Source organism: Thalassophryne amazonica, chromosome 22 (genome assembly GCF_902500255.1).
Source record: "Thalassophryne amazonica chromosome 22, fThaAma1.1, whole genome shotgun sequence".
NCBI classification, from domain to species: Eukaryota; Metazoa; Chordata; class Actinopteri; order Batrachoidiformes; family Batrachoididae; genus Thalassophryne; species Thalassophryne amazonica.
Window position 1 is genome coordinate 3197187 of NC_047124.1, and position 26970 is coordinate 3224156.

At 40.3% G+C, this 26970-nt stretch overlaps 3 protein-coding genes across 5 annotated transcripts in view; 2 read left to right on the forward strand and 1 right to left on the reverse strand.

Annotated features, from left to right (window-relative positions):
• The window catches only part of usp6nl (USP6 N-terminal like), a 44537-nt gene extending 35956 nt beyond the window's left edge, over positions 1 to 8581 (forward strand). Inside the window, exons 12-14 of the mRNA XM_034163126.1 lie at positions 3312 to 3411; positions 3484 to 3636; positions 6979 to 8581. Coding sequence (XP_034019017.1) covers positions 3312 to 3411; positions 3484 to 3636; positions 6979 to 8465 — 1740 coding nt within the window. The 3' untranslated portion in view covers positions 8466 to 8581. The remainder of the gene's footprint in view (positions 1 to 3311; positions 3412 to 3483; positions 3637 to 6978) is intronic.
• Positions 1 to 21512, reverse strand: part of echdc3 (enoyl CoA hydratase domain containing 3) — a 38020-nt gene extending 16508 nt beyond the window's left edge. For all 3 annotated transcript variants that reach the window (XM_034163129.1, XM_034163128.1, XM_034163127.1), the window contains exons 1-6: positions 21365 to 21512; positions 19566 to 19687; positions 19377 to 19474; positions 11892 to 12092; positions 11466 to 11644; positions 10926 to 11106 (exon numbers count right to left, since the gene is read on the reverse strand). In XM_034163129.1, the coding sequence (XP_034019020.1) occupies positions 10953 to 11106; positions 11466 to 11644; positions 11892 to 12092; positions 19377 to 19474; positions 19566 to 19687; positions 21365 to 21498 (888 nt within the window). In that variant the 5' untranslated portion in view covers positions 21499 to 21512 and the 3' untranslated portion in view covers positions 10926 to 10952. The remainder of the gene's footprint in view (positions 1 to 10925; positions 11107 to 11465; positions 11645 to 11891; positions 12093 to 19376; positions 19475 to 19565; positions 19688 to 21364) is intronic.
• A 2106-nt stretch (positions 21513 to 23618) lies between these two features.
• Positions 23619 to 26970, forward strand: snrpf (small nuclear ribonucleoprotein polypeptide F). The gene is made up of 4 exons (XM_034162942.1): positions 23619 to 23758; positions 24546 to 24671; positions 24814 to 24878; positions 26903 to 26970. Exons 1-4 carry the CDS (start codon positions 23756 to 23758, stop codon positions 26967 to 26969), a joined length of 261 nt encoding a protein of 86 aa, XP_034018833.1. The 5' UTR covers positions 23619 to 23755; the 3' UTR covers position 26970.

Below are 26970 nucleotides of genomic sequence, written 5' to 3' on the forward strand. Positions count from 1 at the left end.
TGTGGATCCGTGAAATTCCGCAGATTTCATCATGGTGTTAGTGTTTTACTCTGTAATCATGATTGTCACTGAGTTTTTAAAATGTCTATCGCAAAGTGTTCTATGATTGTCACTGAGTTTTTAAAATGTCTATCGCAAAGTGTTCTTTTTTTAACGACATCGTGCAAGTTTTATAAGACCGCGGCAGTCCGAGGCAAAAAAAAGCCTGGCTGTTGCAACAGTTGTCGTAAAGTGAGACTGGTTGGTTGCTGCGGCGACACTGTGTGTCTCCTGCACAAAGATTTAGCTAAAGGTAGCATGTGGACATCGCAAACCTTTAGAGCGCTAAAGTTTTTAAAAGAAGACTTGTGCAGCATGTCTGTGTCACGGACCGACGTCGGACAGAGAGAAGATGGCGAAAAAGACTGAAAAAGTCTTATAAGGACAAAAATCCGTGGAATTATTGCTGGCTTCATCAACACACCTGAAAGATAAAAGAAACGGGAAAAGTGAACTGTGCCCTCTCAGGAAACACGGTAAGAATTTTTCTCTCCCTGGAAAATAAACATTGTGCTGTTCAAACAGGATTTTAGAAAAGATTGTGACTTTTTTCATTAATCTAGACTTTCTTTCATTGGGGAAAAAAGACCGGCTTTGAATGGATTTAGGCTGCATGAATTTACACAAGAATGTAAATGAATTTTTATTAATGTAGATGTTTTTCATGGGAAAAAGACACAGTGGCTTCGAGTGGATTTACAGGAATTTACACAAGAATGTGGCTTTTTTACTATAAGGTATGTTAATCAATCAATAAATTTCTATATAACATAAAAAATAAATAAATTCAGGTTCAGATTCTTCGAGGTGTTTGGGGTCAGACTGAGATGGATAATTTAAATAAATTTAACATTTTATTGTTGTGCTTTATTGAATGAATAATAGTAATGGAGTGGCTTCAGTATTATGGTATGATATTATGATATCTCTTTACCTCGTCTGAAAGCAGTTATGAAGTTATTTATAACATTTTAGTTGTTATGATTTTTAATTGCCTAGTCTTTGAGCCCAATCACAAACAAACTAAATAAAGTTTTCATGAAGATTTAGCTATATTTGTAAACTGTTGTGGTTATATTGTGTACATGCTCCTACAGGACATACAACATGCAGTCAAAAGCCACATGTTGTGCCAAACTGCATGAGATCACAAAAGAAATTTAACAGCTCTTTCAGGTCCAAATTTAGTCCAAAGAATGCACCAGAATGCACCACAGGGCACTTGTACAACCTCTGGCAATAATTATGGAATCACCGGCCTCGGAGGATGTTCATTCAGTTGTTTAATTTTATAGAAAAAAAGCAGATCACAGACATGACACAAAACTAAAGTCATTTCAAATGGCAACTTTCTGGCTTTAAGAAATCAGGAAAAAAAATTGTGGCAGTCAGTAACGGTTACTTTTTTTAGACCAAGCAGAGGGGAAAAATATGGACTCCCTCAATTCTGAGGAATAAATTATGGAATCACCCTGTAAATTTTCATCCCCAAAACTAACACCTGCATCAAATCAGATCTGCTCGTTAGTCTGCATCTAAAAAGGAGTGATCACACCTTGGAGAGCTGTTGCACCAAGTGGACTGACATGAATCATGGCTCCAACACGAGAGATGTCAAATTAAACAAAGGAGAGGATTATCAAACTCTTAAAAGAGGGTAAATCATCACGCAGTGTTGCAAAAGATGTTGGTTCTTCACAGTCAGCAGTGTCTAAACTCTGGACCAAATACAAACAACATGGGAAGGTTGTTAAAGGCAAACATACTGGTAGACCAAGGAAGACATCAAGCGTCAAGACAGAAAACTTAAAGCAATATGTCTCAAAAATCGAAAATGCAGAACAAAACAAATGAGGAACGAACGGGAGGAAACTGGAGTCAACGTCTGTGACTGAACTGTAAGAAACTGCCTAAAGGAAATGGGATTTACATACAGAAAAGCTAACCGAAAGCCATCATTAACACCTAAACAGAAAAAAACAAGGTTACAATGGGCTAAGGAAAAGCAGTCGTGGACTGTGGATGACTGGATGAAAGTCATATTCAGTGATGAATCTCGAATCTGCATTGGGCAAGGTGATGATGCTGGAACTTTTGTTTGGTGCCGTTCCAATGAGATTTATAAAGATGACTGCCTGAAGAGAACATGTAAATTTCCACAGTCATTGATGATATGGGGCTGCATGTCAGGTAAAGGCACTGGGGAGATGGCTGTCATTACATCATCAATAAATGCACAAGTTTATGTTGATATTTTGGACACTTTTCTTATCCCATCAATTGAAAGGATGTTTGGGGATGATGAAATCATTTTTCAAGATGATAATGCATCTTGCCATAGAGCAAAAACTGTGAAAACATTCCTTGCAAAAAGACACATAGGGTCAATGTCATGGCCTGCAAATAGTCCGGATCTTAATCCAATTGAAAATCTTTGGTGGAAGTTGAAGAAAATGGTCCATGACAAGGCTCCAACCTGCAAAGCTGATCTGGCAACAGCAATCAGAGGAAGTTGGAGCCAGATTGATGAAGAGTACTGTTTGTCACTCATCAAGTCCATGCCTCAGAGACTGCAAGCTGTTAGAAAAGCTAGCGGTGGTGCAACAAAATACTAGTGATGTGTTGGAGCGTTCTTTTGTTTTTCATGATTCCATAATTTATTCCTCAGAATTGAGTGATTCCATATTTTTTTTCCTCTGCTTGGTCTAAAAAAAGTAACCGTTACTGACTGCCACAATTTTTTTTCCTGATTTCTTATAGTGTTTCTTAAAGCCAGAAAGTTGCCATTTGAAATGACTTTAGTTTTGTGTCATGTCTGTGATCTGCTTTTTTTCTAAACAACTGAATGAACATCCTCCGAGGCCGGTGATTCCATCATTTTTGCCAGGGGTTGTACTCTCAAAATCTTCCCCCCTTAGCTTTCCAAACGCTTATAGCATTCGAACTTTTGCTGTCTTGAATATTATAGATGAATCACATTGCTGTCTTTTTTTTTTTTTTCCTCCTAAGCACCCATGGGTACTGCACATAAAATATTTTAAAGATATTTCACAAACATTATCAATAGGATGAGTATATTTTAATACTGACACCTGAGCAAAATCTACCATCACAATTTAGTGCTGAAATATTTGAGGAGCAACTGAAGTACTGGGCACGTTGGAGTTTGACAGTAGCGCCCTCTGGAGGGCTGTATGTGTAGTTTGATGGCAATTATAAATTCCAGATGTGGATTTGATCTGTGTATAAAATCTCAACCTGTTTTTGTCCAGACCCCCTTCACACTGACTCTCAGGATCTGGGACATCTACATCTTGGAGGGGGAGCGCGTGCTGCCCGCCATGTCCTACACCATCCTCAAACTGCACAGGAGTAAGGACGCCTGCTGTCTTTGGCCTCTCACAGGCGAGATGGAGTCCTCCTAACGTGTCTGTGTCTTCTCAGAGCACCTAATGAAGCTGTCCATGGAGGAGCTGGTGGAGTTTCTGCAGGTATCTTTGTCAAAAAATTTCTACTTCGAAGATGATTTGGTGATCGAGCAGCTGCAGCATTCGATGTCGGAGCTCAGGAGGGCCAAGCTGGAGCTGCCGGCGCCAGGTAAGACAAAACCCGCCTGTTTCCAGCTGAACTTACAGTGAAATAACATCTGCGGTCCTTAAATATAGGGACAGAATCTAGATCAGGATTAGTTGGACAATTCATTGTTTGATGATTGAATCAGGAATAAACTGTTTCTGTGATTAGTTTCTCGGGGGGGTCCTCATTTTGACTTTCGTTATTCTTTTCACACCAAGAACAGCAGATTATTCATTTATCTTAAACACTTTAAAAACAATTTTAATTGATTTATACAGGTTTTAATCTTTGTGCTTCTTTAAAAGCCTGTAAATTATTCTATGCTGACGACAGTCTGGATTTAAATATTTTCAGAATCTTATCAGTTTCATTCCTGATATTAACTGCTTTGAAAAGCACCTGAGGAAATCTGTGATTTTATTTGGACAGAACAGTTTAAGTTTTGCAAAATTCCAAACTTTAATATTTTATAAATTAAACAATTGTCATGGAAGAGAAACAGAATAATGACGCAGATCCTCTGGACAGAAGTAAAGGCTTTTAAAAAATGATTTGATATACGCGTGCAGATCAACAAAGCCGCCTGCCTGCCAGGTGGTGAGATGCATGATGGGACTATTCTGGTGTTGCAGCTCTGTGTCCGTGTCAATCTCTGTCTCTGATTAACATGCGTTCTCTCCCTCTTCTCTGGAACGATGTTAGCCTACAGCGTGAAAAGTGTGGCTGTGAGCGGCGGCCACATTCCCTCCTACGACGGTAACCGGTGGGCTATCCTGACTGGTCTTCCATGTCTGTCCATCTGTCTGTCTGTGTGTCTTAACAGCACCAGGCTGTTGTTCTTCCTTCACAAACTCCTCTTCCAGTCCTTCACACTACAGAACACAACGCAGGCGTTTGTGTTACTGCTGTGTTATAATTTTCCACCTAGTGGCTAAAATCCGAGCTTAGAATAATGTTGGATTTTTTGTTTTAACTGAAAAAGTGATCGTTCCAGAACCAAGGTCCTTATTTGTTTTCATTCTTTTAAAACAAAGAATTGTAGACTTGTGACAATACAACAGCTTTGGTTCACTTAAAGTTGGTACATAAGTATTTGGACACTGACATGTCTTACGGTTTTGCCCTGTGGAGGTGAAATAAAACAATCTCGATCAGTCATTACCAGTGATGCTGGTAACGCATTACTCTAATCTAACCACTTTTTTTAGTAACGAGTAATCTAACGCGTTAATCTTTTCAAATCAGTAATCAGATTAAAGTTACTTCTCCAAGTCACTGTGTGTTACTATTATTTTTGCATTGTGGGTCGATAGCAGCATTAAACATGGTCTGTGGGCAGGAGGTCGGGGTTCGACTGAACTGCCCACTTTAAGCGAGCTGTGAGTTTTCTGCAGCAGTTACGACTCGTCCTCACCTCTTAAAGCGCGGTGACAACAGCACACCTGCACTGAGCTTTACAAAGACATTTTTATGCTTTTTTCTCCTTTATTTAGAATTCTGAGCTGTGAGCCGCTCCGTATCTGCTCGTTAAAAACAGCTGATCCTCCGCGACGCATCAACAACTAACACTATTTTCCACTCAAATGCACCTAAACTCTTTCTGAGGACCACATGATGTGTAAACACAATAAAACTTTCTTACCTGTAAATCTGGTCATGTTTTCTACATAAACAAATGTTATCCATTCTTTGTGCTCAAATGCCAAAGCAGGGGCGAATCCAGATGGAATGGGGGCGTGGGGCAGGGATGTGCCCCCCCCAAACACCCCTAGACTAAAGGTCCAGTTTTGAAGCCATTTTTTTTTTTTTTTTTACTACAACTATTAATACTACTTATAGTATTAATAATTTTGACAAGTAAAATGTTTAGAGAGAATTTAAATGTCACAGAAATGTTACGAAGAATTTAATAGTTACATTTCTAAACAATGTAGGTTAGAAATTGCAAGTTTTACTGTTACAGTGCTGTCAACAGTTAAATATGAGGTCAAGAAAGAGGTCTTTATTTTACTTTTTATAAAACAAGTATTTATTTTCATTGAAGTCAAAAAAGGGTGACTATGAAGTGAGTTTTGGCAAAACAGGTATCATTGTCATGTTGAGGTGGCAGAGGGTTGTTGTCGGCATCTGGGGAAAGTAACTAAAAAAGTAGCTAGTAATCTAACTTAGTTACTTTACTGATTACTCAATTGTAAAAGTAACTAAGTTACTTTTTCAAGGAGTAATCAGTAATTGGATTACTTTTTCAAAGTAACTGTGGCATCACTGGTCATTACCAGGACCGGACTAAAGTAGGTGGTTAGTGGCCCAGTTTGTTTTCTGGGCTTCTATGTTAAAATACGGAACAGGTTTTTATCGCCCCCTACAGACAAACCCATGAATTGCAGCAACCACGCTGGAATTAATTGACCACACCCTTATTCTGTTCTAGTACAATTGCCCATAAGCCAAAACAAAGTACAGAAATGAAAGTGCAGACCTGGCAACCTGCCCAAAAACGAAAGAAAGGACCTGTGCCATCGACCAGGTGCGATTAAGCTGCTCAACTTTGAACAAAATCCGCAACAAACACTGCTTTAGCATCGAATTTTTAGCCCGATGGAGCATGATCAAACAAGCACCACACATACCTCGTTTAAAGAAGTTCAAACATGATTGAAGCCATTAAGAGTACGAATACCCTAAATTTACCACATAGTATCAATGATTTCAAGAACCAGGAAGAAATTTTTGGACAGTTCAAAAATGGGATCCCGATTTGGAATGTGGTACCATGTTTGTTCAAGATGGATGAAGAATATAATGCTTCAAAATGTGCCCCCCATTTGCTATTAAAGATTAAATGGGAAGAAGTACTCTGTTTTAAAAAAATAAATGTGGTGCTGTCACTATAATTATTAATCAAACAGCAGGAATGATCTCATCTGCGGCACGTCCTCTCACTGCTAACTTTTCACTCTTTCCCTCTGAGTTCCAAGTATTTGCCGCAATGTGTAAAATAAACCGGTTACTTTTAGTCACTCTGGGGGCAAAACCATAAAAGTCAAAAAGTAAGTTAAGTTCTGTGTTCTTACTCGTTAATCAAAGCTAATACTTTTTAAGTCTGGAGGGAAGCGAGCAAAACTTCATGCAGGAAGCTCAGAATAAATAAAGACTTTTTGATGCTTCCTCTTCATTTGCCTGTGGAGATGTTGTCGTGGATGTAATCTTTTATTTTGACCTCTATGGCAGTGGTGTTGCATGAATCCATGTCTCAGTTGTGACTCCTCATCTGATGTGAATCAGCACCACACCGTCTTCCACCATCACTGTGGGTGTCACTTTCCTGACACTTCCTGTAACTTGTTTTCTTCTGGCCGGCAGGTAAAGAGGACGAGTTTCCCAAGAAGCCTCTAGGGCAGCTACCTCCTGAGCTGGCAGCGCCGGTGGTCAACCACATGGCCAATGGTCAGAGCCATACTGAGCCAGCCGAGTCTCCCAGGGAGCCGAGTCCTACACAAGTGCATCGGCGGGAGAGCCGGCCCTCAAGCCGATCGCGCCGTGCTTCTCTGGACAGATCGCTCCGTCAGCAAAAGGTTCGCTCCAGGGGATCAGGAGAGATCCCGAGTGAGCAGCAAAAGCAGATCTTCAATCTCACCAGTTCTGAGAAGGTAGAACCACCTGTTACTCCTGCAGTGCAGCCCACCACAGGGGATAGAGAGAAGCCACAGAGCCATGCCACAGCCAATCAGAATTCCAATGCAGCATCGAGCTCCCGCCAAAACTTCACCCCTCGTTGGGTCAAACCTTCTGATACCAAATTGGAAGCGGCTATGGCAGCAGCAGCCTTGGAGGCCCTGAAAAGTCGAGGGGTGCCAGTGCAGCCTCCTAAGTCAAATGGTGCCGCAGTAAACCACCATCAGCCCAACTCGAGGAGCTTTGTCCCAGGTTCAGACCGTGGCTCCAACGCTTCCCAGTATGACAATGTACCTGGACTTCCTGAACAGAATGTCGGTATCCCAGAGCCTGAGAGTCCTCCGTCCAGGATTCGAACCCCTCGCACTGAGCTCCCATTGAGTGCATCAGGTGTTCATCAGGGCAGCCCCACAGTGGCTGGAAGTTTTATCCCCCCACCATCTGGGCCAAAGATTGTACAACACCTGCTTCCTCCTCCCCTGACTCACAAGATTCCAGTGGGTGTCCAGTCTGACCAGTATGATGCACCTGCCCAGCAGTACTCCCAGGGTAGACCTACCATGGTACCCATTCTCCATCCTGCCTACAGCTCAAATGTGGAGTATAGAAGAGATGACAGACATTATGCCCCACCACCCAACCTGGGGTATGGGGAAAGAGCGTACCCCACCACTCAACGGCAGCCCAGCAGACTGTCTCCAACGAAGGCTTTTATGAACAACAACTTTGCTACACAGCGCCTGGAGCCCTTCCCAAAGTCCACCAACAGCCCTCAAAATGTCAAGCCAGTGCTGCAGCTGGAAAACCCCACCTACCAGCCATTGATACTCAACTCCCCTCCACAAGGCTACCCTCCAATAGACTACGTGGTCGAGCCAAATCCCCGCTACCCGTATAAAGAGCAGACTGTGGATGGGTTCATATGGCCGCCAGAGGGCGACCACTTCTCTCACTCTGGGGGGGGAATGCCCCGTTCGCCCAGCTTTCAGCAAGCCCAAATGTCTCCTGTTGAGCAATTCACCTTCCCCACCAAAACAGACAACCTCCTTCACTACAGGAACCAGTTTAACGAGCAGCAGCCGGTCATAAGGCAGCAGCTCCCCCGACTGTTTGGAGGACCACACTACAGTCCTGCACAGGAGGCGTTTGCCATGCAGGAGTCCATGCTGCTGTGAGCAGAAGACTGTATCAAGGAGTTCTTTCTGTGAAGTACTGCCCTCTGCAGGACGCACCAGCCGCTGACATTTTTACTGATCACTTAAAAAAGGAGAAAAAAAAAACTGACTGAAGATTAATTTTATTTTTGGATGTAAATCATTAATGAGGAGTGACTTTATAAATATGTACAGTGAATTGTTTTTCCTGCATTCTTCTCCCAAGAGAGCAAAGCCGACGTTTCAGCTCTCCGTCTATTTTTATATGTTACGGTAGAGATTTGATTTCTTGTATATGCTTGTAGATGTTTTGGAGGTGGACGTGTAGAATTAGAGAAGCGGTGATCGTTGAGTCACTGACATAATTTCCATTTCAGTTTGAAGCCCCTCCACCAGAAAAAAGTTTATTTTCCTCAGCGAGGTTTCTGTTATTGATCTGTGAAGCAGAGTCACATTTATGATTTGTCTTTTCAGTAACATTAAAACTGATTGGAGACTTGAATGTTTTTTTTTTGTTTGTTTTTGGATAAAAATTGTTTTCAGTTGAATGGCTTTAAGTCAGTAGTTAACTGTTAACCTTTGTTTTTAGTGCAGTACTGTAGTTATTACTTATGTAAATGCAGCAGGGGGCATATGTGAGCTAGTTTAAGTACTACATCATTAATTTTGTTTGTTTTTTTCCCAAACACTGGCATAACTACTGTTTAATCGCAGACACATCTACTGACGAGCGGTGTCAGTTGGCACACATTTCAACGTGTTCTAGTCATGGCGGATTTTTCCTGTCACACTGTTCTTTACATTCCCAAAGTTATCACAGGTTTTTGTTGAATGAGGCATTGCTGAATAAAACAAAGTGGGGTGAAAACAAACTCAGCAAATCTGTCTTTGACTGTAAATCCCACGCACCTGTTTGATTAAAGGACCGTGTCCAGTATTATGTTTGAGCCTGTTTAGACAAATACCAGATGGATTAGCACTAACATCACTGTGCTACATGTTAACAGCACCGTCTTTGTTGTTAAATTTCCAATGTCTTATCAAAAATAACCATAAAAGCAAACTTTTGTTGAGAAATTCATCTTTCCTACCAAAGCCAGCACCATGTTTCACAACGAGCAGCAGCTTCTCAGAAGGCAGTGGCTCCCCCTGCTGTTTGGAGGACTCTGCAAAAGTCCTTTTGTCATAGCGTGTAAAATTCTGATCTTTGCACCCAAACAACACTGGCACAATCTTTAACGTATTTTTGTGGCATTTTCCCGTTTCTGAGGCTGTAACATTACTTAAAGCTGACACTGTGCCAGAACAAGCTAACACCAGGAGCAGCACAAAGACGTTAACATACAGGTGGCGTAACATAACGTGAGGTATTTTGAGAATTAATCAAATAATTGTCAGATTAAATTTGTTGCATCTTTGGATGAAAGTTTTGAGGCACTTTTTTCTGTGAATTTTTCATAAATTATAAATGTTTTCTGTATTATGTACCGTATTTTCTGCACCATAGGGCGCGGCCTCAATTAGCGGGTACTTAACCCTTACAAAAGACGCACGCTAAAAACATAGTCTACAAAAAAAAAAAAAAAAAGGGTCACGGAAGCAAAACGGTGAGTTTATTTGAACAACTTTGAACTACCGGTATTTAACAATATGGTACTCACATTGTTTTTTTATTATGGTTCTGTCACAAATCCATCAAAGTCCTCATCTTCTGTGTCTGAATTGAACAGCTGGGCAATTTTGCCATCAAACACGGCAGGTTCCCGCTAATCATCGCTATCGTTTTTGCCTTCAGCCGAATGGTGACTGTAGAGACGCTTCTCCCGGCTGTTCTTTGTTCAATGACCCATTGCTCGAGTTGGTCTTCTAGCTGTGGCCACCTCGCTTTGTTTCCGCGGTAACTCCATTTGGACTTGGAGCAGTTCATTTTCTTGTTTCCTCTCGCAGCTGCTCTATTCCCATGAACAACCGCGTAACTGAGAGCCTGCAGTTTGAATTGTGCCTTGTAAGCATGTCTCTTCGCTGGCGCCATTTTCCGGGGTCCTTAGACAAACAAATGTTTTGCAGGATACCTGTAGTATACGGTAACTACCGGAGGAATGGCGGAGATAAGGGTACGTACCACGGACTCTTCTGATTGGTTTATCGCTGGCAGCGTACATACTTTACGTATTATGTCCCTGTGTCAGCGGGAAATGGCCGATGGTCAAAGACAACCTCGGTAGTTTTTACAGATTTTGGAATTCAGTGTGCACATAAGGCGCACCAGATTATAGGGCGCACAGACGATTTGTGTGAAAATGAAAATTTAAGGCTTTTAGGTGCGCCTTATGGTGCGGAAAATACGGTACAACCAAATTTTGTTTATACATAAAAAATAAAACAAATTTTAAGATCTCAAACCGACCCCGGGGGTAAAAAGTAACAAAAAAGCAATTTTGCTTTTCTCATAAGTTGTGTGTTGCAGAAATTGAACCTTACGTGTTGATGTTCTTCTCTTTTCGTCCGTCAGTCGTGAACATTCTCTACTTTGTGGCTCCAAACCGGTTTCCGTTTCTCTATGAATGCTCTGATTCCTTCTTGTCCATCCCTGAGAGCCAAGTTGTCGACCATCACCTTGGAGGCAGTGATGTATGCGGCATCGCGACTGTGAGCCATTTGCCTTTGGAGGAAACCAAGCGTCACAAACAATATTTTCACAAACAAGCATTTTGATTTTCTGGTAATCTGCTGCAGCCTTGTACTCAAGGTTCTAGAATGGTGCAATGGTTCCACCTCATGGACATTTACATTAATGTGGGTATGATGTGCTCAAGGTTTTCGAAATGGTGAAATAGTTCCATCTGGTGGCCATTTAATGCAGGTACAATATACTTTTGCTTGTATTTCATGTTACTTACTGCATGCTTTGTTTAAAATGCAGAAGCTTTAAAGCCTCAAAGCTTCGACTGCATACAAACTGTTTGTGGTGTGGATTCTGGTGAGAAGGGAAGGAGCTGGCCCACATGTAAAAACATGTACCTGTAGAACGCGGTCTTTCCAAGGGCAACGACAGGTCGACTGGCGTTACACACCCGCTGGGCGATGGCCAACGTCTCCTCCTCCAGCTGCTCCACAGGAACCACCTTACTGATCAGACCGTGCAGCAAAGCATCATGGGCTGAGATCGGCATCCCCGTGAAGAGCATCTCCATGGCAACCTTAAACCAGTTACTTAGATGTTTAAAAAACGTGTGTATTTGCCAAGATTTGGAACATGATCATGTGACAAACTGTTTTAGCCAACAGCTGTTAAAACGGTCAGTTAACAAAAACTGTATCCAAAAAATAAATAAATGAAAGTCCTGTAAGTTTAAAGATAATATCTGCAGCTGTGTTTGAACCTCAATGTTTTTGCAGCCCAACAGATTGATTTTCTTTATTTTTTAAGGAGTATTCGCATCTTACTTTCCTTGGCACTGCTCGGCCGATAGCCACCGCCGGTGTTGAGCAGAATAGGCCCAAGTTAACGCCGGGTGTAGCAAAGGTGGACTTCTCGGTTGCCACGGCAATGTCACAACTAGCAACAAGCTGGCACCCTGCAGCCGTGGCAACACCATTCACCATGGCAATGACTGGGATGGGTATATCTTGTATCAGAGACATTACCTGAAACAAAAGTCAGTTATTTTTGTGTCAATATTAGATGATCTTTACAAAAACATTTGTTTTAATGCTAAAAACTAATTTATTGGCTGTGTGTGTATGTGTACACACATACATACATCCAAGTTTTCCCACCTACAAAAAAAATACATGTATTCATTTATAAATGCATTCAAATATACATACACACATACTTGTAATCATACATGAATACATACAAACGTATTCATACATAAATACATACATGCTTTCATACATTAATACAGGCATACATACATACATACTTGTGTTCATATACGTATGCATACATCATACACTCATACATACATACAAAAACGTATTCATATATGTATATCATAAATATCTTCAACCATGTATCCAAGATTGGGTCAAGGGGATAAATACATACACGTATTCATACATACATTCATGCTACACAGACACGAGGAGACACGTGTACACCAGGGGCCTGTACTACAAAGCGGGGTTAACTTACTCAGATGTAACCCAGGGTCAACCTCTTAAACCGGGGTTGACAAAACCTGGTTTGCTCAAGTGGTGTTAATCGGTACTACAACGCTGAATAAGATGATTTGTTGAACCTGTGTTAACCTAATTGGAGTTTGTGCGCGTTCACATAAAAGGGGCGGGTTGCAGCACACGTCACCATTTTTCAATGATGGCGCGTTCACCTTACTTTTCTGAAGAAGAATGCACGATTATTATGCAGAGCTACGATGAATTTAAATTAATGTTAAGGGGGAAATCGAACACATCGTCTGCCAATAAAGCAAGACAGGCTTGTTGGCAACGTATTGCTGATCGGATAAATGCATAAGAACAATTCAATTGTTTTCAAAATCTGTTACAGATGATTAACCTGTGGAATGTCTAATATGTGTAAAAAAAAAAATGACCTTTCATTAATTACGCCCAGATGCAACACGATTCAGAAGTGGGCATAGGCCTCCTAATAGATGTTAGGTTCATTTAATGTTTCCTAAATAGGCTACCTTGACTGTATGATTGCTGTTCCTAATCCTGTCAATATGTCAGATGCAATAGCAGCAGGTGAAGATGAAATATAAAAACATCCTTCAGAACGGTAGGTTTATATTCATAGCTTGATAAGCCCCACTTTGCCTAATTAATGGACATGCATTAGAACTATTTTGATATTAGTAATTACCCGCGATTGCATAAAACCCTTCTTTGATTGGCATTGCGGATAAATGGCCAGGGAAAACGACAAATGCATCCAACAGTTTAGATAGAACAAGTACTACCTTGCAAATCATACAACATACAGTATTCTTGCTCAGATGTTCAGCATCACCGATGGAATACATAAATTGTCCACTGGCAAAATAAGCACAAGGCACATTATCTGATCGTCGGGGCATTGCTACACTGTAAAATATGACTTTTTTTTTTGTACAGGAAAACGCTGGCAGCTGTGGTTACCGGGGAATTCCTGTAAAACATACAGCAGCACAGTAGATAACATTACAGACATAATATGGATTTACAGTGAATGAACCACAGCTGACTCACATTAAAGGAACTGTTAAATCTACAAACAAGAGCTCTCTTTTTTTGTACATTTAACCACTGTATTTTTTACAGGAATTCCCTGGTAACCACAGCTGCCAGTGTTTTCCTGTAAAAACAACAGTCTTTTTTTTACAGTGTACGATGGGTGATGTTACAGACTTCTGGCCTGATCAGCTGACAAAGATAACGAATCCCCTTGGCTGAGAATCTATATCTTTCATAGAGAATATCGTCCGGGTATGTCAGTGGATTCTGGCGGTCTTTAAAAACCCTCGCCCTGCGAAGAGAGCCCCTCACAATTTGTGCCCCAATATCAAACGGATCATCCAGGTAGGCCGGCATTGTCTTCGGAGTGATTGAAGGTGGATGGACGGTACTTATAAAGGGAGTGGTTAAGCGAAAACCTCAAGCTAACCTAGAACATAACCTGCTCGGAGCAGGTTTGGCACACAGCGTAAATTGCCATGGCAGCATACCTCGATCAAAACCTATCCACCTTTTGTAGTACGGGTTAACCGGGAAGTTACTCCACACGTCATCAACGTACTCCCAAAGTTACCCTGATAAGCCAGTAACCCCGCTTCGTAGTACAGGCCCCAGGACTACCAGCTAGCCAAAAACGATTCTGACTCTTACAGATACATACATGTATTAATACATACATACATGCATTTATACACGTATGCATACACCATAAATACATATATTCATACATACATACATGCAAACGTATTCATACATAAATACATACTTCATCATCATCTTCAACCGCATATCCGAGATCGGGTTGTGGGGATAAATACATACATGTATTCATACATACATAAATTTATTCACACATGTACTGATACATGCATGTATTGGTACAGGTGGGTTGGAGTTCCTACTGGACACAAGCCTCGAGTGTCCTCGGTCCCACTGTGAAGGGGTTTGCCAGGAGAGATCTTGGTATGAGGATGTTTCAAAAGAAACAAACCCCAGCTAAAACCTCCACAAAGCGCCTAGGCACCAGGGCGTATGAAGAAAATGGTGCAACTTCTCCCAGTGCTGCGGGGAGACATCTCCTCTGTAGCAGCACTCAGCTGGGTCATCCACCAGATCAGCGGTGTCATCCACCAGATAGTTCTGATCCTGGACCCCAGCAACAACACCATCAATGGGCTAAAAGAATCCAGTGAAACTGCATCATTGTAAATTGGTCCATTGGGGAGAAGAAAAAGATCTCTCACTGCTCCGCTTACTCAAACTTGAGAAGTCGGGCAGGAGATCAAAGGCAGTATTTGAGGAAAGGAAAGGTCACCATCTTGAAGAGAGCCCCTCGGATACAAAGTCAGTAATGTTAAGGGTGCAGCTTTAGACCCTGGGTCTGGGGCCCACTGCACTCTTGTAGAAGGAAATTCAAGGCAAATGAAAAAGAAAAAAAAAAGGTATTGATACATGCATACTTACATATAGATATTGATACATCCATGCAGGTGAGGTGGTGGTCTAGTGGTTAAGCTCATGGGCTTGAGACCAGAGGATCCTCAGTTCAAATCCCAGCCTGACTGGAAAAATCACTAAGGGCCCTTGGGCAAGGTCCTTAATTCCCTAGTTGCTCCCGGTGTGTAGTAAAGCACCTTGTATGCAGTGGTGGGCACAGATAACCAAAAAATTTACTTCAAATTTACTTGCTGTCTCTGGTACATTTGCAACTACTAACAAGCTGAATTTGAGTTTTAACGCCACGATCACTTTTGAAAGCGACAAAAGACTCAAACAATGAGTCAGCATTTCTATGTTTGAGCATGCTGCACCCTGCTGGAAGCTACATGGCTACAGCACTGAAGCACCCTGAGAGCAGTCACAAAGCCAGCTCTCTACCAATCACAATGCTCCGGTCAGGCGGAGGTCTTGAAAAATAAAGGCATCCTGACTTATGGTTCTGTGTGAATACTGATAGAATAACGCCATTAATGTCAATTCTGTCATTTGTGCAAAGTTACAATATAACATATATCTTTTAATGTTGAATAATGCACTAATTCTGAGGTTTCGTAACACACACAGACAGATCGCAAAGGCTTATGGGTAAAATGTGCCTCTGCTAAACACTGATTGGTTCAATCATTCGGTATGTAAACCAACACGTTAATGTGACGTGTGTTGGTGTTTACAGATAATTGAGATAAATGTGCTTTTGTAAAATATTCCATTTTTTATTTGTAAAAACAGTCATTTTTACGGAGCCCTGGAAGTGTCATCGCAAAATGTTTTACATGTGGAGAGAATGTGCGCACGTTTTATGATGTTGTAAAACGTGCACTCAATATTGTTGACACATAAATGTTGGCTTTACACTGTGCGAGAGAATTTTTTGGACAGAGTTTCAGGTTAATCGCGCGTCCTGCATCGTGTAGTGTACATGGAGTAACAAGCTGCGTTTAACATCTGACGACCACCTCCTGATCGCCGATCGTATGGGCGAATGAAAATCAAACCTGTTTGATATTATTCTGGTCGGCCGTCATGAGGGTATCCTGCTGCTGAAAGCTACAGCGTCCAACCGCTTGCACTGTGCCTGTGTGATTGCCAACCAAAAAAACATGGTGACTGCAAAACGTGTTAAACCTCACACACACACACACACACACACACACACTGAAGATAAATATAAACAACACTTGTTTTGCCTCCCATTTTTCATGAGCTGAAGTCAAAGATCTGAAACATTTTTCTATATACACAAAAGATGTATTTGGCTCACAATATGCTAAACTGTTATGAAAGTGTAACACAGAGGTCAATTTTTCAAGTTACATGTTTTTATTGCAAACTAGTTTGAAATTGTAGTACACATATATTTCTTTCATAAACCACAAAGCTCAAGATAACTCATTAACTATTAACTTTAAAAATTTCACTTTTCCATAAGAGTATGGACCCTTGCGGATGTTATTTTTGACAGACAAAATAGTTAAATTTTTCTGTAATTTCTGGGGAAATAATTAAAAATATACGGTGGTTTCTATTAAAATATGTTAAATTTGTCTAATAATTGCAAGTGGTTGAAAAAATGATCCATTATGATGACAACTATGATGGGATACATCAATTGAAAATTATGTGGTCATTGTATAGCCATATTTGCTAAAATTGCAACAAAGATAAGACTATCTTAAATCCAAGGGATAATGAAGAATCTTGGTGAATTGGCTTGAAAAACAGTGAAAATGTTGTTCCAGTATTTAAATTGGTATATCAATGTACACAGACTGAAATAAAGCATTATTTCTGAATAGCTTGCGGATGTTACTTTTGACAGACACATCCTTTCGTATGTTAATTTTGACAGACATGGTAATTCTCAAGTGACCTATCCCATCATATTTGTTACCATATTGGATAATTTTTTTCAAGTATTTGCAAATATTACACAAGTTAAACATATTTTAATAGGAACTACCGTCTATTTGTCATTATTTCCCAAAATTAAACTATATTGTCTGTCAAAAATAACATCAGCAAAGGTCCGCTTTGCGGATGAGAAGTGAAAATTTATACAACTTATGAAATTTACAACTTATGAAAGTGATACCTCGAAAAGCTCTCTAAACACATCACAAAAAAAGCTCTAAATGTGGCAAATACTTGAGGAGAAAACAAAGAATATCTTAATTCGAATTAAAGAAATCATCGTAATTAATTGAATAAAAGTCTGTCAAAACACTAACGTCCATCAGAAAAGTCGGTCAAGATCTAACGTCCGTGTCCATGTGTCCATACAAAAACACTACACTTTACAATTGTATTCACGATCGACGAAGAATTAGTGCCAAATTCAAAGCTTATATATCGTTATTGCACTCCTACTCGATGGTAATACATTCTGCAACCTCTATAATTTACATTTTATTAGAAATTTAAAGGGATTTATACTTACGTATGTTATATCTTGCGCACGTTATTCTTCTTGACAGCTCTTGACAGAACACATTGTCTTGTTGTTTGTCCGCCATTAACACCGTCTCGATGCACGATCTGATGACGACATAGTAGTTATTTTTGGCATGTGGTGGTTTCCGTGAAAATACAGAGCTGTCTTGCGGACGTTAATTTTTGACAGACAATTCTCAGGTTGTTTTCAACTTGTTATAATTTCTTAATACGCGTATCTTTTATACAAATTGACGATGTATATCGGAGAATACATATTTCAAAGTAGAATGCCCATCTAAGTGTAAAAGTTAGCTATAGTGTACGCAACTTTTAACCATCTATATCTCCCACTTGGTTTTGACAGACGGCGTAACGTCTGCAAGGGTCATTTTTAATTAAATTTTTTTGTACTTAAAATTGACTCAAGGGCCTTTTATTTACTTTTAATTTTTCATTTTATGGGTTTTCTATTGACTAACGCACAATGCAATTGCCTTGAGGTTGGTTTGAAAAAAATATGACCTGATTGAAAAAGTGAGGTCCAATTGTGTTATGTGATGAAAAAAAGTGGATTTTCCAAACTTCTTTTCAATTTTTCTTTATTTTATGAGCAGCGAAATACACTCAAATTATGCGTACTATATATACACTTTAGTTACATTAGTGTTAACAATAACAAACATTTCTATTCAACAATCCATATTTAATAAACGCATTCATGAAGTACCTCAGGTGTAATATAACGGTTTAGCATATTGTGAGCCATTTCTCTCAAATATTGTTCACAAATCTGTCTAAATCTGTGTTCGTGAGCACTTCTCTGCCAAGAAAATCCATCCCACCTCACAGGTGTGGCATATCAAGATGCTGATTAGACAGCAGGATTTGTGCACAGGTGTGCCTTAGGCTGGCCACAATAACAGGCCACTCTGAAATGTGCAGTGTTATCACACAGCACAATGACACAGATGTCACAGGTTTTGAGGGAGAGTGCAGTTGGCCTGCTGACTGCAGGAATGTCCACCAGAGTTTCATAACTGACTTGAGTGGGCAAATGGTCACATTCGATGGCATCTGGCTGCTGATCAACTCTACACAAAGGAGCTGTGCTGTACTGCATGAAGCAAATGGGGGTCACACAAAATACTGAGTGGTTTTCTGACCCCCCCCCCCCCCCCCCCACACACACACACACACACAAACACACCCCCGACTCAACACCCTCCACCAATAAAGCAAAACTGTGTTTAACAATAAAAAGTGTAATTTTTTTATTTGTTCCATATATTAGATATTAATATATACAAAATTTAACAATAAGCGTAGCCTATTTCACGGGGCAGCGTGGTGGCCAAGCGGTCAGTGCACTCGCTTCTAAAACAGAAGGTTCCCAGTTCAACACTTGTGTCCATGTAAAACTTGTGCCAAATGAACATACAGAAAAAGGGCGGAGCCAAAAGAACTTACTACACACATCTTCAACCGTTTACTCCAACTAAAGTTCACGAGCGTCAGGTGGGGTTCACCCTGGACAGGACGCCAGTCTGCCGCAGGGCAAGAACTTAATAATGTGATCTATTTCATAATTTCTTTTTAAAAAATCCCAAAAACTACACATTTTACAAGGCTTTGGCACATTTTTGTACGTAGGGTGATGGCGCTCACAGTGGGTTTATGCTGACTGGTTACTAAAACAGGAAGTGTTCCTGCATCTAGATTCAGCGTTAATTCTTGTTTGCTCCCGTAGTTCTCATTTCTGGCTGTTATTCCTTATACGATGAATAAAGAAGCTAAAATGAAAATAGGATGTTGTACCTGCGCGCAGGTTTCAAACACCCGCGTGTGATGATCCCGACCCTGATCTGAGGTCAGCTCCTTCAGGTCGTGTCCAGATGAAAACACAGGACCTCTGGCTGAAACACAAACATTTTTAGGAAAGTTTTCCCCGATTATTTTTTTTTATCCCAGGTGCCGTCTGGACACAGACTCAACAAGTGCTGATACCTGATATGATGATGACCCTGAGATCGTCACTGTCCACATCAGTGAGGATGTTCTCTTGAAGAGATTCCAGCATGGACAGTGACAGAGCATTCCTCTTTTTGGGATTGTTCAAGATTATCCTCCTGCATTTAAATATATACATATATATATACACACACACGTACACACACATTAAAATGACAAACAGCTTTCTTAAAATGTTTGTTTGACCAACTACTAAATATGATATTTCCATCTCTTAATGATGAATCTTCATTTTATATTTTTCTTGTCATTTGTCTTTGTACATTTGTTAACTTTTTGGGTGTTACTACGGTTTACGGTCATGCACGCAACCTAACCCTGAGCAACCGGAAGCCGTAAGAATAGAAAATCTTTAGGCCGCTGCTATTGATATGGTACCATAACGCAAACCTTCAGCTGCTATTGGAAGGTCACCTGTTGCAATTTAAACTCACCGAAATTGCATTTTGTGCACAACCTTTACCCTGAGCTTCAAACTCGTCAATTGCCTCCTATACAGCTTTTACACCACAATGTCCCTCTTTACCGCACAATATTCATGGCGGAATCTTGTTGGATGCCATATGATCGCGGTCGAGTCTTGTTGGATGCCATATGATCGCGGTCGAGTCTTGTTGGATGCCATACAGTTGCGGTGGTCTCTTGTTTGATGCCGTACGATTGCAGCAGGGTTGATTGTAAAATATGTACAATTATGCAGAAAAAGTTTCATGACCATGAGTAGCTGAATTTGCAACTAAAAAATTGGTCAAAACCATTTTTAGAGTCCCCTAACCTGTAAATTAAGATCTCTGTAGAGTCAGGTTCCCTCCTGCAGACAGTCCTATCCTCAAATTAAAGGAATCCAGCATCAACAGCCTGTTATAAATGATTGCAGACTGACACTGGCAGCGTGAAAACTGATTTTTCCATTTTCACACACAAAGTATTTGCCAGTTTGTAGACCAATAACTCAAAAACTAGAAGAGATAGCAAATATCAGCCAGATGTCTTTGCTTGTTTTTAAAGATACTGGTATCCAAAATTGGCTACACAGGAACAAATGCAATTAGTGAATGTCCAAAATGGGAGAGACTAGTCCACAGGCAGAGTGTGGGAGTGACAGCACAAACCATTCAGAGGACTCAGGTTTCTGGCACGTCTTAAACCGGTGTCGCAGACTTAACGGTCCACTCCTAAAATTACATCACTGCACACGGAAACCAAAAATTTCCACAATTTGGCAAGAATTTACAAATGCAATAAAATATTGTTTTTAGAAAAAAAAACTGCCGCCTTGAATTATTGCATCACAGTGGTTTAATATCAGGCAATCTGTGGCTGTTTGTCTATCAATGAGGACAAAAAAAAAAGAACTGCTGGGAGAGGACTTCAGAGGAATCGACACCAATGCAGTTCACGTGGTCTTCTCCGTTTTCCTTGCAAATTAAAATCCTCCTGCAAGTAAGACTGCAGGCAGTAACACCCCCATCCTCCGAATGGTTTGTGCTGACACGCGCACAGCCCCGAAACAAGCCTTTTTAAAAAGCCTCACATTTCAGAAACCCTTAAGATTTCCCACTTAAAACTTTGCATGTATTCATTGTACATATAGAGGCACAAACTCTTTTTTTTGCGCCAAATCTGATCCTTTTACATTTTACAGGACACCTGTTGAATTAAACACTGCCATCTACTGCCCATTGCTTGTACAACACGGAACTCATCACAGAATGTGACAGGGCACAAAATTCATTACAACATTAAACTAGTTTAGTGTAAAAAGCTGCGCAAACCTTATTCCGCTGGACTGCTGCGTCACTGTCAGCGGCTCCGATAGAGTCTGACAGTAAAAACGAGTCCGGTGCAGTAAAGCAGCTCTGCTGAGCTGAAACAAACCCACAGCTCGGGACATTAGACTGGGCGCCATTTTTGTGAGGTACAAAAAAACCAACCAACACGCCGGGGGCGTCATAACGTCACGTGACCAGCAGACGACAACTTAACGTCACCTTTCATTCTCTACCTTAATTTAAATGTTTTTGAAATAAAAAGAAATGTTTTTGAAATATTTTTAGTTTATGAAATTGATTAATTAATTATCTTGTTTTTCCAATTACTCGGCTACCTACGGAAGCTCTTAGGGGCCATTGTTTCTTACATTTTATTTCCTCTGTTTTCTAGTGATAAAATTTTGAAAAAAAAATAAATAAATCTATGAGTCTACAGCCCCTCAGGGCATCCGTGATTACTGACAGTCAATGATCTTAATTTCTTTTGCATGTCTTTCCTGATTTTGTAGTGCTCATTTTTAAATTACTGTGCTACTTTTATTATAATAAAAGCTTTTATTATACAAGCGAAGCATCACGCAACGGCTTAAAGCTCGTTCTCTGGCAGACGAAGCCACAAATCGGAAATGACACGGTGAGATGCTGAAGAGCTTCGCTCGTTCATGTCATACACATATTAATAATAACCAATAAAAAATAATTATTGTCATAAAAGCTTTAATTTATATTAAGTTTATATATATAAGTTTGAAGGACCTAAATTACATGGTGAGGACTCTTTTCCAGGCATATGAGTTGCAAATAAAGGAAATGTTTAAAATGGCAGCAATTAAGGGCTGCAGTTATGAGTGCAGCGCTGCAAAGCTCACTCATGGTTCAGGGAGTCCCAAACAGGAAGTGCCAAATTTTGAGCTCACAGGGAAGCAGGAAATATCACATGTTGAACACTTCCTGGATCGATAAGACAGGAGCTCTCATGCGATCTCGCAGGAATTCAATGGCAAGTTGAGACTGAAACCGGAAGTGGAAAATTTTGAGTCCACAGTGAAACAGGAAATGTCAAATGTACTTAACTTTGGAAAGTGTTTTTTTTTGTTATAATTCCCCTCTGGTTTTGATATGTTTTTTTTATTAACCTCTTCTTTGGAATCTTGTCTTTGCTGTTGTAATTAATCCTGTGTCAGGTTTCTGTGTAACTTTTTTTGTTTTATTACATATTTTTTTTTTAAAGTCAAATGTGGAACACTTCCTGGTTTGACAATAAACGGGATCTTGTGGGAATTCAGTGGGAGGTTGAGACTGAAACAGCAGTGAAACAGGAAATGTCAAATGTTGAGCACTTCCTGGCATGGGTGTAGCTGGGATGCACTGGACTCCCCTAAAATCTGATTGGACACCCCATGTGCCACTCGGATGATTGACATGTCACGGCACCACACGTCTGGATGAAAAGAGCCATTTTGAAATTGGTGACACATATTGACTGCTCGGTCCCTCCTGTACAGTAATTGGTGCTGTGTTCCACAAAAAAGTTATAATCCACCTTAGTAGAAAAAAATGTTTGAGCCAGTTTTGAATTTGAACACATCGTCTGAACCACAGACTGCTTGTTATATTGGTGAGTAAACAGCTGTTTACTAATGTCTAAAATTATCTTCCTTAAACTCAAACTGAAAGCAACTTGGTATAAATGTAATTAAAAATATAAAATACAGCTTCCTGATGGAGTGGTGTAGAGGAGGTTTTTCTTCAAAAGAAGACCTGAAAGTTCAGGTAACTTGGCCATATTATGCAGCCCTACTGTGAAGTTGCTGAAAAGTCAGAATCTGAATTTACATCAACATAAAAAATGCTTAAAGTGGCAGGGGGTTAAGAGGGGCATAGCTGGGGTCTGCTGAAGATTCTAGCCATGCATATGCTCCCCAGAAGCATTCACTGAAAAAAAGTTTGAAGGACCTAAATTACATGGTGAGGACTCTTTTCCAGGCATATGAGTTGCAAATAAAGGAAATGTTTAAAATGGCAGCAATTAAGGGCCGTAGTTGGTGGATCTGGGAGGCATAGCCCCCTGGAAGCTGAAGAGTTTTAGCCATGCTAATGCTCTCCAGAAGCATGTACTGAAAAAAAAAAAAGTTCTGAAGGACCTAACTGACATGGTGAGATGCTGAAGAGCTTCGCTCGTTCATGTTGTTGGCGGCACAGGGTGCAGTGTAAACCTCAGGCCGTTAGGGCGCGCTGTGCTATATCATGCACACTGCTTTAAAGTTCAAAGTGTGTTTCCTGTTCGCTGGTAACGTGCGTTGTGCTGTTTTATTTGAGAGGGAACGTTTCTGTGACGAAAACATTCTAAACATTAAATTAGCGTCTGTATAATTACTGCTGACATTTTGCGAGATGGTGAGTAGAACTCTGACGTTTAATCGGAGTTCACGGCGCGGTTTGTGTGTGTTTTCTTTCTTGTAGCCAGTTAGCTTTAGCTGCGTTAGCATCGGAATGAATGAAGGTGTCAGAAACATAATAAATAAAAACGCATTAATATGGGTTAATGAGATACAATTGTTAGGACCATTGTTGTGGGGAGAAGGTTAATATGAAGTCTGACGGAGAATTTTCAGATCCTGTATTGTGATGAGATAAAAAGTCGGACGGCAACGGGTTGTCACGTGACGGCGATCAGCCAATCAGGGGCGATCCGTCTCGTACCTGTAGTCTAATAAGTTGATAAATCGAGTTAGTGATTCTAAAACATGAAATACTGAGCTAATTTGTGTTGTTTTTTTGTGTACATCTGCACATGGATTTTTTAAAAGTCAGCAGTGATGTCGTAAATGTGCTTGATGATGTCATCAGTAAAACCACGTGAGCAGAGAATGCAAAAAAAAAAAATTATCTGCAGAAATTCATGCGTATGCTGATGGATTTTATGACGTCTTGTTGAGCAGCAACAAAGTTTATATGATAAAAGTTCCATTTAATCGCGAAAGAAGAAAAGATTCAAATGTTTGCATCAGAGACATACGTACCTTGTCGGATTATTTTCCTCACCATCACAGTCCTGTCAGTTTTTCTTTTGCCTCTAGTTTCACGTATATAACCCCTGAACCACAGTTACTGTGTGATTGTTTTAATGCAGCTTCCTAATGACTGGTACGCTCTGGTTTTACATGTGAACGTCTCTCTGTAGAGTTTACCTCTGAACCCAAAACCTTTCCTGAACGGCCTGACGGGCAAACCTGTGATGGTGAAGCTGAAGTGGGGGATGGAATATAAAGGTTACCTGGTATCTGTGGATGGATACATGAACATGCAGGTGAGAGCATCTCAGTCATTATTCTTCGTAACAGAAAATGTTCATTTTGTTGATGATTAATTACTAATTTGTATAGTTCATAAAATGAGGGTTAACTGTCTGTTGACTTTCTCACCATTTCCATGTGACGTTTTCCCGACAGCTGGCAAACACAGAGGAGTACGTGGACGGCGCGTTGGCGGGTCACCTCGGTGAAGTTCTGATCAGGTCTGTTCACACTCTCAGGCTGGATCCTGATCTACAACCCCTGGCAATAATTATGGAATCACCGGCCTCGGAGGATGTTCATTCAGTTGTTTAATTTTATAGAAAAAAAGCAGATCACAGACATGACACAAAACTAAAGTCATTTCAAATGGTAACTTTCTGGCTTTAAGAAACACTATAAGAAATCAGGAAAAATAATTGTGGCAGTCAGTAACGGTTACTTTTTTAGACCAAGCAGAGGGAAAAAATATGGACTCACTCAATTCTGAGGAATAAATTATGGAATCACCCTGTAAATTTTCATCCCCAAAACTAACACCATCAAATTAGATCTGCTCGTTAGTCTGCATCTAAAAAGGAGTGATCACACCTTGGAGAGCTGTTGCACCAAGTGGACTGACATGAATCATGGCTCCAACACGAGAGATGTCAATTGAAACAAAGGAAACGATTATCAAACTCTTAAAAGAGGGTAAATCATCACAGTGTTGCAAAAGATGTTGGTTGTTCACAGTCAGCTGTGTCTAAACTCTGGACCAAATACAAACAACATGGGGAGGTTGTTAAAGGCAAACATACTGGTAGACCAAGGAAGACATCAAAGCGTCAAGACAGAAAACTTAAAGCAATATGTCTCAAAAATCAAAAATGCACAACAAAACAAATGAGGAACGAATGGGAGGAAATTGGAGTCAACGTCTGTGACCGAACTGTAAGAAACTGCCTAAAGGAAATGGGATTTACATACAGAAAAGCTAAACGAAAGCCATCATTAACACCCAAACAGAAAAAACAAGGTTACAATGGGCTAAGGAAAAGCAATCGTGGACTGTGGATGACTGGATGAAAGTCATATTCAGTGATGAATCTCGAATCTGCATTGGGCAAGATGATGATGCTGGAACTTTTGTTTGGTGCCGTTCCAATGAGATTTATAAAGAAGACTGCCTGAAGAGAACGTAAATTTCCACAGTCATTGATGATATGGGGCTGCATGTCAGGTAAAGGCACTGGGGAGATGGCTGTCATTACATCATCAATGCACAAGTTTACATTGATATTTTGGACACTTTTCTTATCCCATCAATTGAAAGGATGTTTGGGGATGATATCATTTTTTCAAGATCATGCATCTTGCCATAGAGCAAAAACTGTGAAAACATTCCTTGCAAAAAGACACATAGGGTCAATGTCATGGCCTGCAAATAGTCCGGATCTTAATCCAATTGAAAATCTTTGGTGGAAGTTGAAGAAAATGGTCCATGACAAGGCTCCAACCTGCAAAGCTGATCTGGCAACAGCAATCAGAGAAAGTTGGAGCCAGATTGATGAAGAGTACTGTTTGTCACTCATTAAGTCCATGCCTCAGAGACTGCAAGCTGTTAGAAAAGCCAGAGGTGGTGCAACAAAATACTAGTGATGTGTTGGAGCATTCTTTTGTTTTTCATGATTCCATAATTTTTTCCTCAGAATTGAGTGATTCCATATTTTTTTCCCTCTGCTTGGTCTAAAAAAGTAACTGTTACTGACTGCCACAATTTTTTTTTTTTCCTGATTTCTTACAGTGTTTCTTAAAGCCAGAAAGTTGCCATTTGAAATGACTTTAGTTTTGTGTCATGTCTGTGATCTGCTTTTTTTCTACAAAATTAAACAACTGAATGAACATCCCCCAAGGCCGGTGATTCCATAATTTTGCCAGGGGTTGTATATCTGAGGTCGTGAGTTCAGCAGAGCGACACTGTGAGACGTCATTGTCAGCCAACATTCCAGTTGATTTAAAACTGGATCAGAACAGAATTAGATGACAAAAAAGTAAACTGGTGGTAGTTTATTTTCTCAGTGTGAGAGGAAAAGAACTCAAAAGTCTCTCCGGATAAACTCACAGACCAAAATCTAATGTTTAATAAAATAACTTTGTCAAATTAGCATTTTGTTGATTGAATAATTGTTTCAATTCTGGAGTCATTTTAAAATAGAGAATTTTAGCAACAAGAATGACATTTTTAAATTGTTTTGGCCCACAGATGCAACAATGTTTTGTACATCAGAGGTGTAGAGGAAGAGGAAGAGGATGGAGAGATGAGAGAGTGAA